The 25,245-nt window shown below is 41.5% G+C and overlaps 2 protein-coding genes across 5 annotated transcripts in view; one reads left to right on the top strand and one right to left on the bottom strand.

The window, feature by feature from the left end:
- obscna (obscurin, cytoskeletal calmodulin and titin-interacting RhoGEF a) overlaps window positions 1-17,883 on the top strand; it is a 67,944-nt gene extending 50,061 nt beyond the window's left edge. The window contains exons 53-79 of one of the 4 annotated variants that reach the window (XM_080003604.1): window positions 469-571; window positions 674-803; window positions 1,163-1,268; window positions 2,722-2,830; window positions 3,135-3,265; window positions 3,391-3,503; window positions 3,600-3,768; window positions 4,946-5,033; window positions 5,125-5,325; window positions 5,729-5,789; window positions 5,883-5,960; window positions 6,052-6,224; window positions 6,565-6,591; window positions 6,704-6,856; window positions 9,785-9,830; window positions 9,911-9,988; window positions 10,247-11,945; window positions 12,200-12,328; window positions 12,433-12,555; window positions 12,827-12,994; window positions 13,128-13,230; window positions 13,591-13,830; window positions 14,203-14,426; window positions 14,559-14,573; window positions 15,952-16,048; window positions 16,250-16,399; window positions 17,033-17,883. In XM_080003604.1, coding sequence (XP_079859730.1) covers window positions 469-571; window positions 674-803; window positions 1,163-1,268; window positions 2,722-2,830; window positions 3,135-3,265; window positions 3,391-3,503; window positions 3,600-3,768; window positions 4,946-5,033; window positions 5,125-5,325; window positions 5,729-5,789; window positions 5,883-5,960; window positions 6,052-6,224; window positions 6,565-6,591; window positions 6,704-6,856; window positions 9,785-9,830; window positions 9,911-9,988; window positions 10,247-11,945; window positions 12,200-12,328; window positions 12,433-12,555; window positions 12,827-12,994; window positions 13,128-13,230; window positions 13,591-13,830; window positions 14,203-14,426; window positions 14,559-14,573; window positions 15,952-16,048; window positions 16,250-16,399; window positions 17,033-17,213 — 4,895 coding nt within the window. In that variant the 3' untranslated portion in view covers window positions 17,214-17,883. The remainder of the gene's footprint in view (window positions 1-468; window positions 572-673; window positions 804-1,162; window positions 1,269-2,721; window positions 2,831-3,134; window positions 3,266-3,390; window positions 3,504-3,599; window positions 3,769-4,945; window positions 5,034-5,124; window positions 5,326-5,728; window positions 5,790-5,882; window positions 5,961-6,051; window positions 6,225-6,564; window positions 6,592-6,703; window positions 6,857-9,784; window positions 9,831-9,910; window positions 9,989-10,246; window positions 11,946-12,199; window positions 12,329-12,432; window positions 12,556-12,826; window positions 12,995-13,127; window positions 13,231-13,590; window positions 13,831-14,202; window positions 14,427-14,558; window positions 14,574-15,951; window positions 16,049-16,249; window positions 16,400-17,032) is intronic. The other 3 variants (XM_080003606.1, XM_080003605.1, XM_080003607.1) reach the window with 3 other exon arrangements.
- A 799-nt stretch (window positions 17,884-18,682) lies between these two features.
- On the bottom strand, window positions 18,683-23,876 carry guk1b (guanylate kinase 1b; the record flags this gene model as incomplete). The annotated part of the gene is made up of 8 exons (XM_080016995.1): window positions 18,683-18,715; window positions 19,235-19,320; window positions 19,442-19,526; window positions 19,858-19,996; window positions 21,601-21,697; window positions 22,950-23,075; window positions 23,535-23,576; window positions 23,765-23,876. The coding sequence occupies 8 exons, from the start codon at window positions 23,874-23,876 to the stop codon at window positions 18,683-18,685; spliced, it is 720 nt and encodes a 239-aa protein (XP_079873121.1).
- Between the last annotated feature and the right edge of the window lie 1,369 nt (window positions 23,877-25,245).

A 25,245-nucleotide genomic window follows, 5' to 3' on the forward strand; every position in this document is an offset into this window, starting at 1 on the left:
GTCAAACCGGTGTGTCAAATGATGCCCTTATGGCTATATGTGTCTGTTGTACACGTGAGCTTTTAAAGAACATTAAATAAAAGTGAACAAATAGAAAGATAAATGAAGATGCCAGAAGTAAATCAAGAATATTGTTATATTAGGAAAAAACAAACAATGCAATAGGATTCCATGCTTCCATGGAGTCACTGGATCACCTTAAAAATGCTTTAATTTTATTATTAGGTTTCCTCAACTTAAAATGTGCATCTTAATTTCTCAATTTCAAGTTGAGACACTCAAAAATGCCTAAGAAATAGTATTATCTTTTTTTTTACTTTTTTTAAGTTGATCCAATAACTGATCTTTTTCACTGTAAATAAACAATTTATTTTAACAATAGTCTAAAAAAAAAAAGGGTTTAATGATAATACTACACTAGCCAAAGCTCTGTAGCCTGGATGATTATACATTTATGCTTCTCTCCAGCTCCTCCTAGGTTTTTAAGTCGGCTGGAAAGCTGCTGTTTGATGGAAGGGGAGGATATCCAGTTCACCTGCTCCACACTCACTATTCCTTTACCACGCATTAGGTATATCAACACAAGAAATATATTTACAATAAAGATTTGATTTTATTAACTTGGTCTTATATGTAACAATAGTACACAAAAAAAAATGTTTGTATATGGCAGGTGGTTGAAAGATGGCAGAGAGTTGACTGACCTGCGAAAATACTTGGTACTGAATGATGCTCGCAGTGGAATCTTGACTCTGACCATCATCAAATCAACAGAGTTTGACATCGGACTCTATGAGTGTGAGGTAAGAGATGCCTTAGTAAAGTTATCTAACCGATAAACGAAGGAATCTCTGTGTGAATGTTCTTTGATTATCTCAACAACCGTTCATTCAATCTACTTCATACTTGGGTGTATTGCTGGTGATCCAAGGACATGCAGTGTTGAATTTGGTGCAATTTGGACACACGACACATGTAATATTAATTATCGTGTTTTGAATGGGCACTGTGGGCTGGACCCCTAATAGATATAGCTATAGGCAGCAATACACGGGTCCAGTTGTTTTAGATATATATTACAGTTTTCCAGGTTCTGTGAAATGCAGCACAGTTGCACAGTTACAAAAAGCAGCATATATATATGGTTATTTTTTTGATTTAGCTTTGGAACAAGCTGGGTTGTGTCAAGTGCAAAGCAGGGCTTTGCCCCACATACGTTCCATCGATCGACATTGAGGACGACCAACCCCAGGACTTGTCTCCTAAAGGTAGGAAAATATCAGCCGGACAAGGTAAATATGCACCCAGAGGAATAGAAAGTGATGAGAGAGTTTGCAAATGGATGCTCCTCGGTTGCAACCACATTGTTGTTGTTGTCGAAATCCTTGATCGAGCGTCACACAAGCACATGCCATGGACATTGTCCCCAACTCACTCCTCCATGACATCATATCACATTTCCTCACTTTTCAAAACTATGCAACACCTCGCCTCCACCTTCACCTTCAACCCTTGTCATTTTTCATTCTTTCAAGAATGACCCACTCAACACCCATACACATTCCTTTCAACTTCCATGATAATCAAAAGACATGAATACATTTCTTGTATTGGATGTTTTTGGTTGCATTTCATCGTTTTTCTCATTTCCAGAAGTGGGTTTAATGGGAGGAGACCGATTCTACTTCATTTTGCTGTTCTTGGTGTTCCAGAAGTCCCTTCTGCTAAAAGTTCCATAAGAAACCACAGTAAACAAGATGTAATACTGTATATAATAGTAACCAACAGTTAATTATCCTTGCAGGTAAAAAAATGTTTAAAAGTTGTCCCTTCTGTTTTACAAATATTAGGCATTTAAAGTAGTTAAATAGTTTAAAATTTGAATTTATTATGTCTGAATGTCAACAAAAATATTTTGTCTCATGTTGTCAACTTGAGTCAAGTTTTTCTTCGTCATAGTCAACATTTCCGATGCTATAAAACCCTAAGCCTACCGCTGAACCTAATACCAAATATAAAGAATTTAATTTTGTTCTTACCTGCAATCAATTTTGAGTAAGTGAGAGATGGTTTGTCCAAAGATCAGCTCATCAAAAAGTTAATTTAACTCTCAGATTCCTGCTGACACCCTGTACAAGGATGCAGTTTAAATAGCTGGTACATAGTCGCTGTATACTTGTATTAATATAGAACTTGAATTTATATGGAATACAATACAATAAAATACAATAAATAATACAGTTGAGTGAAACTTAAATCAGATGGAATTAGCACTATAAAGGCATTTACTCATTACTCATTTACTCATAAATAGTTTTCCACTTTCACTTTTTGACACCAGTCGAACGTGTTTCCCATCCATTGTCTTGTCATCCTCCTTCCGTTCATCAGTCCCAAAGCAGGAAGTTCCTCATACGGACCACTTTCATGTAAGTTTCCATTTTCACTGTAACAAATAACAAACCTGTTCACCTTGATACCTGTTCTCCCCTGACTGACGCATGCCAGGCTAACTCTTCACTCGCACCAACATGAGATGGTCATGTGCTGGGTAGGTGATCCGCTCTGTTGATATGGTAGGTTGATGGGGAATTCCCCTCAAGGGATGAGGTAAGAGACAAACAAAAATAAAAACCTGTAGCTTTATTCAATATGTTGTGACTATGTTTAACAGAGTGAGATTTCTTTGACGCTGTATGTAAGGACTTTTGCTTTTGCCAGACGCGGACTCGGAGGGCTGGTCCACTGCCCTTGTGAAGACATGGCTGCAAACGGACTTCAGTCCAACCTCTATCGCTAAGATGTTTTTCAACCCGGGGACCAATGAAGAGTTGAGTTAAAAACTTGTTTATACCACAAATACGCAAGCTCAACGTTATTGTAACAAAAACAACAGGCGTTGGCCAAATGCTGGAAAATCTTGGCCATAAAAATTCCAACAGTAGTTTTTTGCTGGTTAAAAAGGATAGTGTTATTCAAAGTTACTTCCAATCATGATCTTGTAATTGGATGATGAAATTGTGGTAGTTGTAACATGTTATTTTCCAAAAGGTACCTAAAAGCTTAAAGCAAGCGTTGCTTTTCTGTGTTTTTCAAGTATTGTTTCCCTTGTAATGTTCTTGTAATTGTTTTAGAACTGCGTGCGGCCCTGAGGAGGCTGTTGCTTCACGTCCATCCAGGGAGCAGCCTGTTCAGGAGCCTCCGTATTACCCAGAAGGAGAGGAGGAAGAAATCTTCTCAGAGTCTCTGCAGGAAATTCCGGATGGTATTGTAGTTCATGAGGATTTAACCGGGCGCCAGAATTTCCAGCCAACAAAATAGCATGGTTAATCTGAGGGGTTACCACACTTCGACATCTAAATGAAACGTCTCATCTTCTCATCTGTCCAGCTCCGCCCTCCATACAAGTTCCCAGTGAGGACCTGTGTGTGGAGCCGGGCCAATCAGCAGCTTTCACTGCCATTGTCACAGGGAGGCCCACCCCACAGATACAGTGGTACAAGGTAGGAGCTCTTCAGGCTTGTTAGGGTCACAGATTAAGAACGCCAGCTGTCAAGACGAGATCTCAAACATACACTTATTTTGTCTTGTGATTGGAGGATGGAGAGGAACTTTCTGGAAACAACAATGTGGAGATAACGCAGCACGGTGCCCGCTGCTCAGTGACTGTACTGTGCCCCGAGGGGGAGGATAGTGGCATTTACACCTGCTTCGCCTTCAACAACTCTGGCCATGCCTCATGTCACGCCCAACTCACAGTGGACGAGGGTATGACACATTCTTAGACTTTTAAGACTAAGAATGTGCTTGCACTGCTAGTGTTCCGCTGTTTCAGTTTCTTAAAAGGGACTCATTATGCTCCTTTTTACACACGTTAATATAGGTCTCTGAGGTCCCCAAAACATGTTTTTGAAGTAATTTGCTGAAACTACCATTCAGATTATGCATTCAAGCCATTGTGACATGCTTCTAACCTGGACTGTTCCAAAATAGGCTGTTTCAGTGTGCGTAGCTTTAATTGTGAATGAGCAGCAATGCCCCTAGTTCTGAGCCAATGAGGTTTGAGCACAAGTTCCAGGTTTTGCGAGCCAACAGGGTTTGAGCTTTACTCCAGGCTCTGTTTTATTTTAACGTACAGCAGATCGGATGGAGCAGATGACCATATAAAGAAATCCAGCACAAGCTGACATTAGTTTACCCCATTATTTGACACTTTGGCCACGTCTTATAAGTGTATCCAACATTGTAACATTATACAGTATACAGTATATATGACAGAAAATAAGGAAAAGCATAATACAGTCGGTCCCCTTTAATGAATATGCCTCACAAGTAAGTGGATGTCAAAATAAAACAAAGCAAGTTTGTGACAAGGGATGTGAAAGCAAATTTTTGATACTATTCGGTGGGTGGCCTAAATAACAAATGCAGTAGTTAGTGAATACAAAAAAGCAAAGTGTCAACATAATTCAAATTGGATCATAGACATTTCGACATTGCCTTTAATCTTCTTACAGGTAACAACATTTTCAGAGCTTTTGACAACAACATCAAGCAGTACAAGGGCGCTCTGCTGCCCCTACAAAGCAAATTTGTTCTTGTAATGCTTTCTGACTAGTACATTTTTTTTACAGATTTCTATTGGTACCATTTTAACAATGTATCAGCAGAATAAAAAGCACATTGATCATAAATGCAACAGGAACTAAAACCAGGGTTTTCAAAACGGGCCATCTGAACCTAGGGGATCTGTGCAGGCGGTCGGTAGCAAATAAAATAACATTTTCTGGGTGTTTTCTTATGTATTTTTTGACTTTTTTTTCCACAAATACTCAATACCTGAATAATGGGGATTAGCTTTTTTGTTGTTGTGGGATTAGCATTTTGGGCAGATGCATTTGTGAAGACTGTACATGCACAATTTGAAGTCTTAATTTCTCTGTAGGTCTGCTGGAGTCGCAGGACAGAGAGGTGGAGCTGGGTAAGAGGAGGAAACTATTCTCTGTCTATGACGTCCATGAAGAAATTGGAAGGTGAGTATGTTCATGGTGTTGACGGCAGAAGTTAGTCAGCCATTTCACCTGCAGAGATTTGAAATGACCTTAACTACCTTCGCTCTTGCAGGGGCACCTTTGGGGTAGTTAAACGAGTTGTCCACAGACGGACAGGCGAAGGGTTTGCTGCCAAATTCCTCCCCCTGAGGAGCAGCACACGGACCAGGGCCTTTCAGGAGAGGGACTTACTGTCCCGTCTTGCCCACCCCAGAGTCGCCTGTCTGCTGGATTTTTTCTGCACCAGACGCACCCTAGTCCTGGTCACTGAGGTGTATCCTGAAAATGAAATGTTAATGGAAATCTGATTCACAAGAATTGCCAAGCATAATGAATGTGCATCAGCATTACAAAAAATAGTTTTAGAAGCATCAATGATGAGACAGTTGGCAGAGTTGCACAATACTTATTTATACTACAGACAATACATATCTCTCTATGTATAGTCTTCTTTGAGCAGTGTTGCTTGTGCATTATGTGTTGACTCTGGTTAACAAGGCCCAGCTTGTGATCAATATTGTATTAGTCCAGTGAGGCATTAACATTCTCGTGAAATAGATTCACTAGTGAAACGAAAATAATAACATTTTTGACATTATTTTAATACCACTAGGATAATAGTTAAATAATCAAAATCAGCAAAACTTTGAAATGAATATTCCCTAACAACAGCATAGATGCTGCTGTCATGGACTTCTTGATCATTTGCTGCTGAAAGCATCAGTCACTGAGAAAGAGGTATTTGCATATTAGGATGTGCAGAGGTTTTCGTTTCACTATACACTGTCAGCACGAGCATTATATAATGTTTAATTTACATTTTTCTCTTAGGTTCAGTTATACATCCAGCAAATCCTTGAGGGAATTGGTCATATTCACAGCATGAACATCTTGCACCTGGACATCAAGGTAGGATTTTGGATCCTTTCAACATTCCGTAATTAAAAATATATTTATATTTTCTAATGATGCCTGTGTATATTTGTTTACATCTTTGCAGCCTGAGAACATCCTAATGGTGTATCCGCCCAGAGACGAGATCAAGATCTGTGACTTTGGCTTCTGCCAGGAAATAGACACGTCCAGGCACCAGTACAGCAAGTTTGGTACACCAGAGTTTGTTGCCCCTGAGATCGTCCACCAAGAACCGGTCACTATAGCCACTGATATTTGGTGAGTTTAATCGTCTTAAACATGATATGTTAGCAGCCTTTGTTTGGATAATATTTTCACATACCTATGTGACAGATGGTGAGGGGGTTGCCACACATACCATTACAATGCAAGTTGTAGAACATGTAGACAGCCAATGCAGAAGGCAGTTTATTCGTTTTTTGTTTGTGATGGACAAAATTGCCTTATTTTGCTTATTTTGACACAGTAAAATTCACACATCCAGAATACCAAGTTATAAAAACTACAGTATATATAATGAAACAACTCTATGTTTGCTATTTTGCCCTTATCCAACATGAATTTGCATTACAAAAATCTCTTGTGTTCTCTCTGTCAGGTCTGTGGGTGTGATTGCCTATCTATGGTAAGTGCCCCTGCATCTTATTTTACCAATACCCTAATGAGCCGGGGTATAAAGTGCATTAAATTCTAAATACATTAAATATTTCTGTTGATTTTCCCCTATGCCTTGACAGTCTAACATGCCGGTGCCCATTTGTGGGTGAGACGGACCGTACGACGCTCCTGCGAGTGGGAGAGGGCACTCTGAACTGGGACCCCCCTGATGTCACATGCAGGAGTCCCGAGGCCCAGGGGTTCCTCCACATGGTCCTGCAGCCAGACCCTGAGTAACTAATTTGTTCTGCTATTGTTCTGCTCAATCCAGATTTTAAACCTAGAACCTTTTTTGTGCAAGTGGTTCAACAAATACGAACATTAATATTTGTGATCGACCAATATGGGTTTTTCAATGGCCAATGCCGATGCCAATCCTTAGAGAGCGTGGTGGCCAAGATATAATGCAGATATCATGTTTTTTTACATCTAATAAAATAAAACAATTTAATGATATTAACAAATGAGACACAAAGTTACTTAAATGAACATTTGTTTAACTCTAATCTTATTGTCTGCATTGTCTCTGCAGTGCACTTATTTTAAATAAAAAATGTATCAACTAAGTAAAAGTCCACAGGTAATAAAAAAACTAAACTTTGTTCAAAAAAAACATTATGAATGAAAAGTAAATAATTAGAGACAATAAAAAAATGTATAAAAAATATTAAAGTCTTAATTAAGGTATTAAAGTAAAGTATAATATTAAATATTAAAGGTGTCATATTATAGTATAGTGGGGAAAGAGAGTCTCCCCATTAGAGAAGTACAGGATTTATTATTTACAAGTAAAGTATTTACACAAAAACATCCAGTTTTTACTAAATTAAGTCCTATAGTAATGGAATGCATTTGGGAGACATGTGCTCGGGACACGCAGTGCTTCTGTTTGTTTTGTGTTTTCGTTCGTTAACTTTTTTTTTTTAACTTGTGCTGTCAACAGGCTTGGTATACAACACAGAGTATGCGTATGCCATTGCATCTAGGACAGAGTTAGTCTGCAAGTGGAGTTCAAGTTCTCAACCTGCAATGCAACTCTTTATTAATTCTTTGATCATTAAGAAATGCTCCAATAACTCAAACCTGTGGATGATCTGTGAAATGACAAGAGCACAGCTTTTTGTAACACAGAACAGTCGCAAATCCCCCACTTTGGAGAACGATCTTACTATGTTTTGGTCTTTAAACAACTAATCACTACTCCAAAAGGGGGAGAATCACCACGGTTGAGACAAATTGACATAGAACCAAACAACAACATGTACATGGAAAAACATAAACATAGAAACATCGGACGACAACATGTATCAGCAAAACCGAGTTAATTAAGACCAGGAAAACTGGAACAGCAATTCAGCATGTGGCCTCTTCCTGCCTCTTCCGCGTGTTTAAGGTGTGTTCAAAGCGGGTGCTGGTGGTGTGTGTGTGCCTCTGATGAGTGTATAGGGTCGGTATTATATTGTAGAGCCTCCAAGCAGTGGAGAAGGCCGCGAAGCCACCCCTGAGGCCCGCAGCCATACAGACACCTCACGGTTGCGGGAAAGCCCCAAGCATTATGCCCTGCAGCCACAGAAGACCCCCCAGCCCAGAGCCACACCCAGCCCAAGGAGCATAAACCAGTCCCGGAACAGGCGAGGGGACTCTCCCTGCACCCTTGAGGGGCACACATACAACCCACCCCCATGTGCAGGCACAAGACGCAGCCACAGGCACAGAACCCGGGCCGCGAATGTCAGGCATGGACTGCAGACCCGGAGCCAGGTCCCGCGCCAATGGACCGACCCTGCACCCTGCCTGAACCGCCCGCAAGCCAGGGGAGCCAGCGGAGCCCCCACACCCTCCAGGGCAAGAAGGAGGCCCGCCCCACCACAACCTGCCGGATGCCCCACCAGGCCGCAAGCCCCGAGCTCCCATCCACGTAGCCGAGTGTGCTAAGTGCAGGGCACCTGGATGTCAACGCAGGGGTGCAGCAGGCCGGGCAACGGCTACGCGGACCCAACCCCGGACCCGGCCGTGCCCCAGTGCAGGACAGTCCCTTAACTGAGTTGTGTTTTAAAATTTTGTTTCATTCAAGTTAGGAAACACACAAAAATAAATACATCTAAATTAAAAACACAGGAAAACCACCATGGGAATGCAGCACTGTCTGGAGGAGAAAAATGAAACGTCACTCCAATTCTCTGACTTAGGTTTACGTTCTACCTCAAATGCGAAGTATTTCCAAACTCTTTCTTTCTTTCAAAACCGGTCACAGAGGCTCTGCACTTGCCATCATTAATCAGCTAACACCATAACAAACCGGAACACATGAGACGAGTGAAGACAGCAAGTGACTGAGAGGAGGCAGGGCTATGTGGATGCTGCAGCGGGGTGTGTGTGACTGTGAGAGAGAGAAGAGAGAGCGAGGAAGCAGCTGCTACCGGTATCTCGATAGTGTGGAAAATGAGTATTGAAACCATTTCAAATATTCAGAATCAATATGTATAGAAAAATCACTAAACTGCAGACATTTTTGTTTATCGGCCTTTTGAGTACAGGCATCGGTCAATGCCGATTATCTCAAAATGGGCAAATATGGGCCCAATTAATACTACCCGACCACTAATTAATATCCAACATGACCAGGATGGAAAGCAACCAAGTGCACTGTACACAGTCTTAAGTATAATTTTGAGGTATTGTACTTCACTTGAGTAATTCTATTTTAGAGGTTGTACTTTTGCTCTACTATTTTGCAAATACCTACAAGTACCAGATAGTTTTATGGAAATTATACATTTTTATGTTTGATCTTGTTAACAATAAGAGGAAACCATCATCATTTGACTAAAGCTAGACCAACAATATTTTTAGTTCATAGACAGGGCTTAATGTGTTGATCAAAGTAATTTAATATATTTTCATGGATAGAATGTTGAATGGAGGACTTTATTTATAAAAGAGTACTGTTTTCTTGGAATAATTATGCTTTTACATCAGTATAGTTTAGAAGTACTTATTCCACAAATTATAATGTTATAAATTACTTTATTTTGTCCTATAAATTACTAATGAAGTATGCCATTCAGGATCTCACATTTACCTTGTATGTTAGGTGAACTGTGTGAAATTGTTTAATTGGGGATTTACTTGATGAAAGGTATTGTACTCTATCTTCCAAGGCGGCGGCCATCTGCATTTGAATGCTTGAGCCATGAATGGTTCCAGGTAAGTTTAAAATGCAGCTTGATACATACATTGCTGTAGTCAATCCTGACCTTGTCGTAAACCATCCTGACATGTTTCAGGACGAACATACAGAAAGAGATACTGAGGACATCAACACCAGGAATTTGAAAGGCTTTATGTCAAGGAGGAAATGGCAGGTAAGGCACTGTCCAGTGCAATATGAAATTATTTCAATCCACCTTACCCACCACCTTAGTAAAATGTCTGGAACCCTTTGCAGAAGTGGTTACACATAATTGTATGGAATCTTCAACTCAATCTACAAATTACACCAAACTTAGAACTGGTAATCACAATACATCAGTTTCAAGGCTACTAATAATGCTTCAGAAATAAAATAGAGGTACATTGTGAATCTCTCTTTTCCAGTTTATTTACTATCTCTCTGTCCTCAGCGTTCTTTGACCTGCATTGGGTCAGTCCTGTCCTTGAGGCCCATCCCTGAGCTTCTGGAAGCCCCCCCCAGAGAGACTGCAGTGACCGTCCCACGTGAACCACAGGAACACAGCAGCACATCGGTGAGCAGCGGATCCTCGTCTGAATATGACGAGGCAGACTCTTGGGAGTTCTTCCAGCACTACAGCCCTACTGAGGAAGAGGAGGAGGAGACAGAGGAAGATTATGAACCCCTCATGGAGAGAGCCCAAATCCCAGAGCCTTTTGCCAAGCTCTGCATAGACAAGGAGGAGGAAGAGGAAGAGACTCTAGTGGAGGAAGAAGATGGTGAGATGGCTGAAAGAAGGAGTGTCCTGGAGAGGAGTATTAGCAGACAGTCGGTTGTGTCCTCAGAACTGTCATACCAACAGACACCACACATGGAACGTAGGCTCAGCAGGGAGAGCAGTCCATCTCTGTACTTATCTGAAGGTGATGAGGGTTCAGGAAGTGACGGGGGTCGCATCCCACGTGGCGCTGTCATCCGAAGCACTTTCTACAACACCTCCCAGCAGCTTTCACCCATGTCTGCCAGACACATGACCTTACGGGACAAATTCCAGGCTAAAAAACAGGAGAGGGGCCGCAAGCCACTCCGCAGAAGCCTCTCGGGGCGTCTCAATGAACCGCTCATTGAGTATGTGGAGGATGAGCCGGAGATTAACCGCAGTCAGCGGCGTACATCTGTTCTGCCTACAATACAGAAGTCCTGTTCCTTTGACAGTGGAGTCGGTCTATCCCATGCCAACCTACCCCCACACAGGAGGAGCAGGTCTCTTGATGAGTATTCTCGACGATCTCCAAGCTCACCCAAACGCACAGATGAAGACGGGGGATCTCAAAGTTTGAAGGAGGACTTCACTGATGACGAAGTTGTTCAGAAAAACTTTTTGGCCCCACCAAGTGCTGCTTATGCTTCTAGAAGAAGAGGCTCTGTCGCTCCTTTCCAGGGAAGTCACACATTTGGTGACAAATCAGTTAACTCAAGCCTTCTTGCGGAAGGAAGAAAGCAGCCAACGGAGGGTGACAACTTTGCTGGCTCCCACAGTTCACTTGCTGAGTCTCTCACTTTGGAACATGGTGACTCAGAGTCCTCCTGTAGACTTGATTCCTATGAGGAGCTTCACCAGAGGACAGAACAGGATGACCCTCTGATTTCACAGTTTCCACTTTCCTTCCGGCTCTCAGAAGAGGAATGTAAACCCAAGGGGTTATTTCCCCAGGCACCACCGAGGAACCGCACTCGCTCCAACCCTAACTTAGCAACAAGGAGCAATGAGCACCTGGACAAGGTTCTGCACACAAGGCCCAGTCTCAGTCCAAGTCTGTCTTCCCTCCAAGCCCCAGAGAGGCCTCCTAGGGCCAGGGACAAAAAGGATGTCCAAGGCCTCCAGAGACATGCATCAGCTCCAGCTCTTGAAGTCAAGCCACCCACAGGCAGGTCGCCCAAGCTTGGACTACTGAAGATCTTCCGCAGGCAGTCCTGGGCGGCTAATTCCTACTCCCAGCTGGAAAACACAGAGTTGGGACCCACTTTGGGGGAGATCATGAAGCCTGATACCCCCACCATGTCTCTGAGGAAGAAGATGAGAGCGTCAGCGTCAAGCCTTACCAAGATGTTCACCAGATCCTCCAGTAAAGAAGACTTAAGTAAAGGAGGTGAGTTATTGTAAGGCAATAATCAGGTTATTTTTAAAAGGGGCCTTTTGCTTATCATCTTAAATTTTGATAGAAAAATTATCAGCTTAATATAACAATTAAAATGCAACATAAACTCACTATAAACACACCACCACAATTCCCCAATTGTCAGATTAAAGTGATGTTTTAAGATATGATATGATATGTTAAGATTTTGCTTATTCTAAATGTTATTCCGCCTTTGGGTGTGTCTTGCTGCACTTTTGTAACAGGGCCAATTGTGAAAGGATCATCTCCTGCTCCCCCTGAAAGACAGCACAGATCTGGCTTCGAAAGCCATAAAAAGAAGGCCTCCAAAATCTTGTCCTCCTTCAAAATACCAGCATTCAAGAAGACAAAAGGTAACTGGAAGATACTAAAATATGCAAATGTATCTTCCATTACACATTGGCTCCAAATTCTATGATGTGCGTTTATTTTTTTAAACTCTACCCTGTCGTTTCAGACTTGCCAATTCGCCCCAACAGAGCTGATGTAATCCAGCTGGATGGAGGTGGAGTTCTCCTGGTGTGGAAACCAGTCCAGTCCAACGACCCTGTTGTGTACTGTGTACAGTACTGCACAGATGGTGGGTGACACAGAATAATAGTGGGGCAAACATCATGAATTATGTGTGAAAAGATGTTGCAAGTAAGAATAATAAAATCAAACTAGTTATGCATGTTATAGTCACGTTATAACTGGCAGACATAGATAAAATGAGATTGCTGATGCATAGAAAATCAAACATCATACATAAAAAACATGTTGAATTTTCTATCGTAGGTCAACTGATTCATGCAATCTGAAAATATTAAGAAAGAAATATTTAATCCAGTGTTTGACTATTGACCCAGCAGCTGCTGAATGGACTGTCCTGACAGAGGAAGTGACAGATAGCTGCTATGTGGTGAAGGACTTACCGAGAGGAGTTTCATACGTGTTCAGAGTTGGATGCATCACCAAATATGGGGCAGGGCCTTTTGGTGATCCCTCACAGCCCGTCGTTATGGCTACTCATCCTGAAGGCAAGGGGAAAACTGTCTTTTTAACTTGACTTGTTTGTCATCATGTTTGTTTTCTAAATTCTAATTCTTTCATTACACGTCTACACTACTCTGCATCCACAATATCCACCACTTAATGTCCTCTGCCCTGTAGAGGTGCACATTCCCCTCATCCAGACTGAGTCTCCAGAGACTAAAATCACGGCTGGATTGCAGCCTTCACACAAGACCTACAGCTTCCTCTCTGAGATCAACAGGTATGGTTCTGCACAGCAGCTGTTTCTGTCATAAGCAATACAGGAAATGTAATAGGGCAGCAGCTTTCTTGGCGCTGCTTATTATCGAGTTGTTCTCTTCTTGTGATCCTGGTGTGGTGTTCTGGGCTGCACAAATGTCAAGGACATTTATTTTTTAAATCCGTTTTTCAAATATTGTTATTGGAATTGAGATTGAAGTTTTGTGATAACCCCGTCATTATATCCACCCATCTCATGTTATATATTCCACATCTGCCCCCCCCCCTTCTCCCTCTCTCTCTCTCTCTCTCTCTCTCTCTCTCTCTCTCTCTCTCTCTCTCTCTCTCTCTCTCTCTCTCTCTCTCTCTCTCTCTCTTCTAGGGGTCGATTCAGCGTGCTTACCCAGTGTATGGACGAACAAAGCAGACAAGTGTTTGCGGCCAAGATCAGCCCTTACAAGGTGGAGCAGCGGCACATGATGCTGAGGGAATTCCTGCTGCTGAGGAGGCTGAACCACCCTCACCTGGTGCAACTGCACGCAGCCTATATCACACCCCGCTATGTGGTGCTGGTGGAGGACTTCTGTCCAGGAAAAGAGCTGCTCAACAGCTTGGCTGAAAGGTAAAATCACTGGCAAACTGGAACTGGTCCTATATCTATTTTGGGCTACATTTCAACCTCTAAAATTTAGTCTGAAATCTAGGCCAAAGGTTTTTGATCATTTCAATAGTTTTGAATGATCCTGGTGTGTTTTGAGTGGACATCAAATATACAGAACTGGTTTCATGAGCTTCTGAAAAAAAAAGATAAATTTATGTTTAAAAAAAATCTTTAAGAACAGGAAAAAACTAGTAAGGTAAAAAGGTCACCTAACTAATGGGTAAAATGGTCACCTTTTTGAGGTCACATTCTTACAGAGAGTTGAAATGGACACTACATTTAGGAAATTGCATTAAAATTTGAAAACATAACTGTTTTGTGCTTCCCTCACAGAGAACTGTACGCAGAGCTGCACGTTGCAGAGCTGCTGGCTCAGATCCTGAGTGCTGTAGACTACCTTCACGGTCGGCGTGTCATCCATCTGGACCTGAAGTCCGACAACATGCTGGTGAACGACCACAACCACCTGAAGATCATAGACCTAGGCTCTGCTCAGGCCTTCACACCCGGACAACCACTCAACATCGAACATATCCAGGGGCTGACCGAAAGTAAAGGTAGTTATCCAGAGATGTATTTCACAACTAATCATATGTATGCATGAAATATTGGACAAATAGTTTGATTTCAAACATTAAGATTTTATTACTAATACAAACCCCTTTTTGGCCTTCCATGGTCTTCAACAGAATGCACCAGCAAAGGTACACATGGCGCAGGACAGATGGATGGATGGAATTAGTTCAACCTAACTTCAACACCACCACCCAGTGGCATGCACGGAGCATTTTTGGGGCAGGGGCGAAAATAAGAAAGAGGGCATTTTTCACCGGTGGACGGTCCGGAGGAGGGTGTAGCCCCCTTGTGGGACCTAAAGATTTTTTTATTTATTTTGAACACCTGAATCACCATTTCCTGCTATCTAGAGCTCCCAGAGAGGAGACAATGACCTTGACCGTAACAATGACTTTGTTACGGTCAACTTGGATGTCCCTCTCAATGGACGGCGGCATAAGCTCTGAACTCTTCTATTGCTGGCACAATGTCAGACAAGCTGGGACCCAGCAGGACTGGGTATGACAGATTCAGACGTTGACTTTCAGTGCTGTGAGTCACAGGTTCAATTCCTGATTTTTCCATCCATATCACTTCAAAGAGATGAGCTACTGTAGGAAAATTTTAGGAGTTAAGGACTTGAGGCTTCAATGCCCCGTGAGCTTTTGAAAGGCTTTACCCCGAGGCCAAGTTGAAAGCGCCTGGAGACCAGAGCTAAGCATGAAAGTGGACTGGTGGCAAGATGGTTCAGGAGCTGCCTTCCAGTGCTGCCGTCTCAGGTTTAAGTCCTCATTCTTCTGGACTGAGGGTTCCCTTACTAAATGATGGGAGGAGATGACCAGGCTTATTGGCTCTAAGAGATTCAAAGCTGTGAGTCAAATTCTTGACGCAGAGTGAGTTATTGAAGGGCGGCACCCCGTTTTTAAAAGCTCCCGGATGCCAAGGCTCGAGCAGGAAGGTGACCTGGTGGCATGATGTTTCAGATGCTGCCTTCTGACGCTGCCGTCACGGTGGGAGTATGAGCAAATCTATAATAAAACATAGTCTTCCCACACTGTTAATTTATTGCGTGAATAAAATGTGTACATGTTAAAAATTTTACATACAAAATTCTAGCTCTGACTGAATCTTAATATTTCGATGTAGACATTATGACGGTTTAATTTAATATATCTTGCTTTACCAAGTTCCAGGCCGCTGAACCTGAAAGTCTGTGGCCTGCACAGGTGTCAATGGTCCCACAGTATGTTCGATGCCATCTGTGGTTCAATGCCAATTCTGACCACTTTATCGCACTCTAGAGGGCACTTATTCACCCCTGCCCCCCCTGTGCAAGCCACTGCCATCACCTCATTCTCTGTCGCTCTTCTTCTTCACTCACAAGTCCATTCTTTCTCATTTTCCCTTTCCAATAATGAACTGATTTTACAAATTTTCTAAACAAAATTCTGCATGAGTGAATACAATATTTTTATGTTTTAAATGACAGCAGATCTCTGTATGAAGTACCTCTGTCTGTCTTGTTAGTTTACATTGTCCTTCCCAAAGCTCCGGAGATCCTGGATGGACATGGTGTTGGGCCAGAGACAGACATCTGGGCAATTGGGGTTTTGGCTTTCATTATGTAAGTCTGGCAAAGTAACTAACTTGATGTTATATTTCCACTTTTTGAAAGACAGGAGGAAACTGAAGTGATTGGCATTTTTCTTTATTCTGAAAACATCTAGAAAGACATTGAATCACCGACTTGAGGTAGACACTCCTCTCACTCTGCCCAAAGAGCTGAAATAATATCATAATGCCAGATACAACTTGCATTTTCCAGGTTGAGTGCAGACAGCCCATTCCATGCAGAGCTTAACTGGGAGAGAGACAGAAACATTAGGAAAGGGAAGATCCAGTTTGGACGCTGTTATCCAGGTCTTTCAGAAGGAGCCATCAACTTCATCAAGAGCAGTCTTAACAACAAAGCTTGGTGAGTATCACTTTGTCTGCACATTTTGAAGTGTATATATTGTATGTAGAACATGTAGTATATAATATGTATTATGTACAGTAGTGTATGTTGAATATGTAGTATGTAGCATATGTATGTAAATGTAGACAGCATGTACACACTCTTTTCTATCACATTTTGTGGAGTCCAAGAAAACGTTTGCAAACTTTTAATATAATTGCTTAACATTAGATTATGTGTTTTATTTTCTATTTGTTTCTTCTATTGGCATTTGTCATATTTGATATTAGATCGCCCATAAAATTATTTAATATGCACTTTTGTCCTCACTATCAGATATACCACATGTAGAGTCATATTTTTGCTGGAGACATGCCAAATATGTTTAAATGACCTTTATGATCAATTAAAAATAAATGAAAATGCCAATGCCAATAACTATATGTGTTTATATTAATCGTTTTATTCTGTAGAAATTGTGGGCTCTATTATAGATATTTAGTAAACTACATGGGGTTTCTCTCCATATTTATGAAGAAACAAAAGTACATGACTGTCCTGTGAGCCACTAGCAGGCCGTAGCTATACTGTAGCTCCAACACCACTGCAGATCAAAATGCATGTTTTTTTCTCTTAAATATCTTTCTCTAGGGGGAGACCGACTGTGGCCGAATGTCGCCAGAACCCATGGGTGGGAGGCCACCAGGCCGCCTCCAAACACAGGGATTCCATGGTGTGTTTCTCCACAGACAAACTTAAAGCGTACCTGAAGGACAGGCAGGCCAAGCGAGACCAGGTCTGCACCAAACTCCAGGGTCCCTTCTTCCAGTGAGTGAGTGAGTGAAGAAGCACAGAAGGAAAGGAAAAAGGTTGTATAATAACACTTGGCCTTGGCAGCACTCCATTGTCCGCGTGTGCATTGTTGCCATTTCAGGTGATTTCAGGTCAAGTGCAATTTCAGCTGTGTGTGTGTTTTCTCAATATCTGGAGCTGGTTTGGGTGGTTTCAGCCATAATAATGATAATAATTGTAAGTGTAATGACAATGCAATGCATCTTAACAAATGACTGTACATGTACATTAAGCTGTATATGTACAAACAGTGAGCTGCTCTTGCCTAAGTATAGAAACATATCAAGGGTCATTTTTAATGTGTCTCATGTTGCAGTTATTTTTGAGCCAAATGCTGTGAGATGGTTGTGTTTTCTTAAATGTAAAAGTGCTGGTCTGCCACACATATTTGGATGTGCTAGCTGTGGTTTTACAAGGTAAAGGACATTTGCAGTTTCATGCTCTGTCCTTCAGATAAAACTCAATATTTTTATGTGAATGGTATTGCCCAGAGTTTCACATATTTGTGTTATTTCTAGATGTATAAATAGAAAAATTGATTGGTAGAGGTTTTAAGAGGATTTTAGATTAGATAATGCTGAATCACTGAAGCACCATAAGGGCTTTCTAAATGTAACAGCAATTACAGTAAATGACAAAAGAGTGATATATATTTGCCTTTGTGTCATTTATTCAACCCCTGTTGCACACAAAAATTCAAAATACAGATGTGCATTTAAATGTGTAAGCATATAGCCATTGGATTTAACTTGCATTGATATTTTCCATCTTTAAATCATATCCAGATGGAGTCCTTCTCCATTCAAATTCACATTTTATAAACCACAAATATGATTCACAGAGCATTATATTCAACCATGCATACAGGTTTTCATGGATTCATCACTACTATTTCAATAAAGAACAATAATATGCAAGTAAGGTCCTCAAGATTTAACAGATTATGCAGTATTATAATGAAAGTATTGGGCTATTTTGCATTGGATATACCACTTGATCAGAACGAATGTGTGCTACAGTACATCTTGATTGCACCTTACCCACCACACTGTGGGTAAGGTACTGTAAGATTTACCATTGATTTTGGCAGATGCTCCTTTTGCCTGGTAGTTGTTCCACATGGAAGAGAGCATTTTTACCTCCGAGATGCTAACCATTAACAAAACTACATTTACCATGAGCTCTGTCAACCTTTGTAGGTAGCTCTACCAAAGGACTTGAGAAAACAACGGAGAATCTCAGGCCCTTATTTCCACATAATCATCACTCATTTCAAATGTATGGCTGTGTTTGTTTGTCAAGGGTTTCTCTAAAAGGAAATGTTTTTAGGGGAGAGCGCTGACTGCCATGCCTTGTTGGGTATGGATGGAGCCTGTCATTCAGAGTCAAAGGTGATGCTTCTCCTGGGAAGGATCCTACAAAGAGTGATACCGCAGAGTTCTTCACCTCTTATGACTTGGCTTCCTGAACTTTTTTGATTTCCTGTTTATAGAGAGATTAGGAACAAAATATGCGTTACATGAAAGGCATTGAACTTTCATTTTTTAAAAGAGCATTTTCAATAAGTGCAGTAACAGATAACATTTACAGACAAGGTGCTGCAGAGAGTCTCTGCAGCAACAGTCAAAGGAAATTGTATTTTTTTTTTTTTTAATTTTGGTAAAATAGTCAAGTACTGTAGCATGAGCACCTGATTGGACACAAAATATCTGCTGCTCAGTAGTATCAAAACATTTTGTTGGATTCACTGTCAAATTGTGATACGTTGGTAATCTATTCAGTGTCAGTGAGCCAGAAATACAATAATCATAATAACAGTAATACAGTAAGGGTAAATGTTTTGAATCGGTACATGACCTTTAACTTAGTATTTCTGGTAGAAAGAAAGCATATAGGATACCGTAGATACTGAAAAAGTATTGTTTATGCATGTACTGTATCAAAGTCAGCATACTGGTGTTGACACTGGTATTGCTTATGAATAATGCTGCTTCTACTCACATCAATTAGAATAGCTTTCAACTCCTCGTAGGCCCTATCCAGATCATCGTTTATGATGACAATATCAAACACTCCTGGCTCCTTACCTAGAAAGGAGAATTGAGACAGTCATTGAAAGGCTACATTTTTGTACACTCAAGTTTGTTCATTTTTTTTATTGTTTTCGTTTTCCAAGAGAATATTTATCAGGCCTGCAGGTAAACTCACTGAGCTCCATGTCGGTCCGTGCTGCATCCAGACGTTTCTGTAAACTCTCCTCTGACTCTGTCTGTCGGTCTCTCAATCGTTTTTCCTATTTACGGGGAAACAAAGCCTCTCGCATGAGGAGGTCTCATCCAAAATATGCCAGTCACGGTAGTGACTCCTGCAGTTTCAAAATGACAAAAAGCTGAAATCCTTCCCCCTAAAGGATTACAGAAGAAGGGGCAATCATGTAATGAGATAGCCTCATTCGAAGTAATTGAGGGATTGGGTTCAGCATCAGCATCCTCTACTGTATACTACAGCGTATTGTGCAATCCTTTCTTTGGCATCACAATTGGTTGGACTGACTGACATCTATGTAATTTAAGATATACTACAATTGCAATAATGAGAAACACCTCGAGATGTTGGACTCTTACCAAGATCTCCATGGAGGGAGGCTGGATGGAGATGTAAATGGGGTCCAGGTCCGTCTCCTTGATCTTCCTGACCCCCTGGATGTCCACATCTAAGATGCAGATGAGGTTCTGGGCACGTACATCCTCTATCGCGGACTTACTGCATGAAGAGAAAGCACACCCAACACATGTTACGCAACAACATACAAATATACAATAATACATCGGATCTGATGTTAAATCCCTTGTGGTGGCTACACGCAGAAGCACAGTCTAGTCAAACACCTTCACACACTCGTCCCCATGATTAAAGTAGAGAACCTCAGGCAGTGCCATAACTCTCCTCCATCACTGAGGTTATCAAGTGAGCACCCTCTACCAAATACAGCTCCTGAAGAGTCAACAGTGAATTCTAGCATCCTATAACCACCAACCTATGTCTACTTTTGTCTACATGCACAGTGATAATCCTTAACTCGATATTTCCTGGTGAAATTCTAAGTGTGCTGGCCCTGTGTCTGTGTATATGTACATGTGTATGTATAGTATGTGCAGGGCTATGAGGGGAATCCCCCTAATACCTTTACATATGTTCCAATGACAACTGGATTTCTTTGCCACATTCTATTATTTTCCTGTGGGAAACCTTTAGGGCCAAACTTTGGCACAAAAAGTGGAATATTTTGTTAACCCCACGCTGACTTTCCATAGAGGTAGAGAAAACCTATTGGGAGTGAGCTGGTTGTTTTGATATATTTCTTGTGTATGTCGCTCAAAAACTGTTAGAAGAGTGGCGTGGGGAATTAATAATTTGCCACTTAACTACCGCCACTGCTCAGACTTGCCCAGTGGCGACCCTCAATACCTAGTTAGCACCACCAATTCCATACAGGCCGCCCAGTGACAAACTCCCCTGGCACTGTTAGTGCATGCTCAGTGCCACCGGTTTCTATGCAGTTATAAATATGTACTATAATAACTATAAAGTACAAGTATAATAAAGTACAAGTATATATAACATATATTTATTATATATATCTTATACTGTATATATAATATGTATATGTGTATATATATATGTAAGTATATACAATTATATACTTACTTAGTATATAATTTATATGAAAAACAAAATACATATAAATAAATAAATTAAATATGTACTATAATAAATACATTTGCAATAAACATTACAGTACCAATGTAAATAAAAATGTTCAAATAACGAGAATGATTATGTTATAGCAGAGATTGCAGGTTGTCGAGGGCAGTAAGCGGATAGCGCTGTAATCCAAGCAGCTCCACGGTCACTTTACTGGCTCTGACCGGAGCAGGGGTGTTATCTTCAGAGTTGGAGGAAGAGATTAAATATGAGACAGAGGGAGCTGAGCCTTAGCGCTGCTCTTGTGCTGTTCTTACCTAATGGAGGTTAAACCTCCATCTGTCACCACACTCATGTCGTCACTTGGTTCTGCCGGTCTAGTCTAAGGGTTCTCCTTCAATAAATTCAAAGGGGCATTGTAAATCACTGTCAGTATATAATATAATTTCATGATCCGGGATTCAGCTATGTAATCAATTAAATAAATTGAATTGAATCATCTCAGTTGGCCTTTACCAATCCTTTTTCCTGGTGACAATGTCGTAGGGACATTGAAAGCACTTTTGCAATCCATGTTGGCCCAAATGAAATCAGGAAAAAAATACTTCTTGTCTTCACATCCTCACATGTTTCTCATTATTATTTGCCAAAGAAATGCTTACCTTGTTCCATACATGTTGCCAGAAAATTCAGCATTCTCAATGAATTCTCCATTGTCAATGCCCTCCTGCATGGCTTCTCTGGTTGTGTAATGATAGTCTGGAGGATGCAAGAACAAATCAGGGACGTTGACATATGTGAGATCACTAATAAGCGTTAATAATTATAATAGTAAGTGTAGCTCTTCTGTGAACATGTACTCAATAGATGGAAAAAAAGGTTCAAGAGAGCAATTAAAGAAGTGAGGTTACGCTCATGACAATTTGGTAAAAGATAATCCCATTCCCAGCACAATGAGAAACACAAACACCATCATGTGCACATACAGACAAAAAGAACTGTGTTCAGGATAAAAGGCTCGTCTTGGTGATTATGTCATTTACTGGTTATTGTGTTTACGTGTTCAGCAATAGTGGGATGATATCCTATAACATCCTGTATAACGTGATGTCACAGATGGGCACACCACTATTTTGTGGCAGATCAATATAACAGAATAACAAAAAATGATCTGTGTTGGCACACTGGCTTTCTTTTTTAGACATACTAGTGCACCATGCAACTGTAATAACTGTCAGAGAATGTGTTTGAGTCTCTGCTTAGCATCCAAAGGTCTACACAACATCCAAAGGACTGGGGGATCTAAAGCAACATTGTAGCACCAAACAAGTCACAACAAAAACAAAAAACACGCTAAGGTACTGTGATGACACACAGTCATGATAACAAGAAAGGTTCTGGTCAGACTTGAGGAAAGGAAGGGGTCTACTGGACAGACGGTGCCGGAAAAAAAACCAAGATATGGTTGGCTGGAGAACAGCTCTCTGGTAAGACAAATGCAAAGAAACTGTTTGATTCAGATATTCTCCAAAATCGTAAAGCTGAATACTAAAAATTGTATTGATCGAATTAATCGGATGGAATGGATTGGCCAGATAGGAGGAAACATGCGGTGAGATGACGTGATGGAATGGTTTTATATGGATCGTTTTATATGGAAAAAAGCAGTCGTACTTTCCAAAATACTCTCCTGTAATCCTCTAAAGGTTGGTTGCATATCAGCCAGTTTTGGAAACGGGGCAGTAGAGATATTTTTGGATGGACAGTAAAGACCTCATGGAGAAGGGAATCACTACTGAGGCATCACAGGGGGCTATTTTCAAAAGCTTTTTACTCCAAAGTGTAAACTGTATGATCTGAATTCGTGAGAGCTTTGAGGAATGACATGGTCCGTTTATTTTCTATTTTTTTCATATGACTAGATCCATTATGTGAGATACGTGACAGGATGATGAAAGTAACCCCCATCCCTCTGCCATAGAACTGGGGTCAGAAATCACACTGAGGTCACCTTTCTCTGTGGTTTCTGATTCTTTGGGACATGAAAATGAGGTTGACATAATTATGTCTTCAGAGGATAAGACGCCTGCTACAGGTAGTAATGCAGCCCCCAGAAGCATGGGGAGCTTGTTCAGCCCTATGGAGAAAACAAACAAGGCATAGAAGAAGGTTGATCCCTGTCTTTAAAGTTCTATGGGGGGGGGGGACAAAAGCCATTTGTGCAGTTCACTTGGGAGTAAGAAGTACTGGTTGGCATCTCTGCTGATTCGAAAGGTTTTGACCGTGGCGAATAGCAGGGGAAAGGTAAGGTATGCATGAAAATCGGAAAGAATTTGGAGCAAAGCAAAGGGAACGCGGGGTATTACAGCGATCATTTCTATGATGTGAAAAGACACCAACTCCCTGATGTGTAACTCTTAACACACTTCATGAAAGTTCACCAGCTTTAAACCCACACCTAGGGTTGTACTAAAATCCCCCGTGAACCTACAAAAGACTCAAGATGCCAAAAAAAAGATTGTCCACCAGTGTAAGACACTGTCGCTCTTAGACTGTCATCGCAACTCAGATCCATGTTGGTGAGCGATTGTTGTACCTTTTCCTTCTTCCTCCCCTGGTCGAGGGTTCCTCGTTGTGTCTGTAAGAAAAGGGCACCAAGTGATCACATCGACAATCTTTTTTTTGATAGATTTCACGAAAATGTAAATAAAACCCAGGATTAAAACTTAAAATCTGCATCAGGCAAGACAATTCAAACAGGTATACAGGCTAAGTACTGAGCGAGACTATTGGCCAAACCAATGACAGGTCGACCCCCAAACATACGTGACACGCTGAAGCCAAAGACGCCCTCGTACTCCTTCAGGAGCTTCTTCATCAGAGTACTCTTCCCTGCTCCTGAGGGCCCGCTCAGCACTACCGGCCTGGGTCCTGCCATTGCTGTTGGGGTGCATGGCGGAAAGAAAGAGCGGGTGAGGGGCAGGAAGAAAACAAATACGATTGAAAGAAGGCTCACACGGGCTTGTTTGGGCGTGTGGATACATCCAGTTTCAGAAGTTTACTATATTTTCAATACAGTGTGCCTCTATATCAAAAATAACCCTGGGTGACCTTTAGTGAAAATCCCTCATCCTGAATTCCTAACCCATGATGCGAATGCAAAGGTAGCAGCAGACAAACCCGATCCAAAATCTCTGGTTACCTTCAAACAACCTCTACGTGGGCAGATAAGGCCTAAAGAGCTGAAACGCTTGGATTCCCACCAGGCTAGCATGTTCCACTAGTCAGAGGTTGAGATGCTGAGGCTAATCCTCTGATCCAGGTTATTAACTTCTCTCAACCACTTTACCGGAAGGAGGAATCATCCTTTTAAGGACAAACAAGTTTCACGCCAGTGGCGTCGTTAGGGGTTGGCATCTGGGGCTTCAGCCCTGAATGTTTTATGAATAGACCCGGACTTAAAAAAAATATATATTATTACAAAAATAAGAATAATCAAATAATAGCCTCTGATCTATTCACCTGTCATTCCAATCATGCATCCGTGCACTAATTTCTCACTTGAAAATAATATGATATAGGTTGATCAAAAACTCAAAAACGTTATGGGTCCTCTGTGTGTCATTCAAGCAGCAGATCTACTTCACACTTCTTGGCACGCGCACATTTTGTGGGGGCGGTTGAGCGGGAAGCGGGTTACAGGGCTTGTTATTTTACATCTGGTCAGGGCCGGCGCTTCCTGTCAGTGACATTGGTGGCTGCCGAGGGCACCATCCAGAGGGGGGCATGGAGAGGGAGCGATTGGGGTGCAATTTGCGCCCCGATCGCTCCCTCTCCATGTGTAACTGTAGGCTCACGCCAGAAGTGACACACAGCGGCAAAGCCGCTGGAAGTCATTTGCGACGAGGAGCAAAGGAGAGTGACCCAACGCCATCTCAGAGAATAGGAGATGGAAGAAAGTTGAATGGATTTCAACCTAATGCATTTCCGCTGGTCCGTCCGCTAAAAAACCCTGAACAAACCGTTGACTTTGGTTCCTACCAAAGTTTTTGGATCCTACCAAACGTTTGTTACCAAAATGGGGGAGAAGCCTCTTGTTGTGGGAGCCGGCTTACTTTAATAATAAAGTAAACCGGCATAATGTGTAATAATAAATACGCTGCGTGGAAGAAGTTTTGGGAGGTAGCTGGGATCCCTGCTGAGGTTTATTACATGATGCACTGAAGTAAAAATTAAAAGTCCAAGTTGGATTTCTGTTGAGGTGAAGTTCCCCTGGAGACTGTCCCTGTGCTTCCATATGGTTTGAT

Source organism: Zeus faber (genome assembly GCF_960531495.2).
Source record: "Zeus faber genome assembly, chromosome: 1".
Lineage (NCBI taxonomy): Eukaryota > Metazoa > Chordata > Actinopteri > Zeiformes > Zeidae > Zeus > Zeus faber.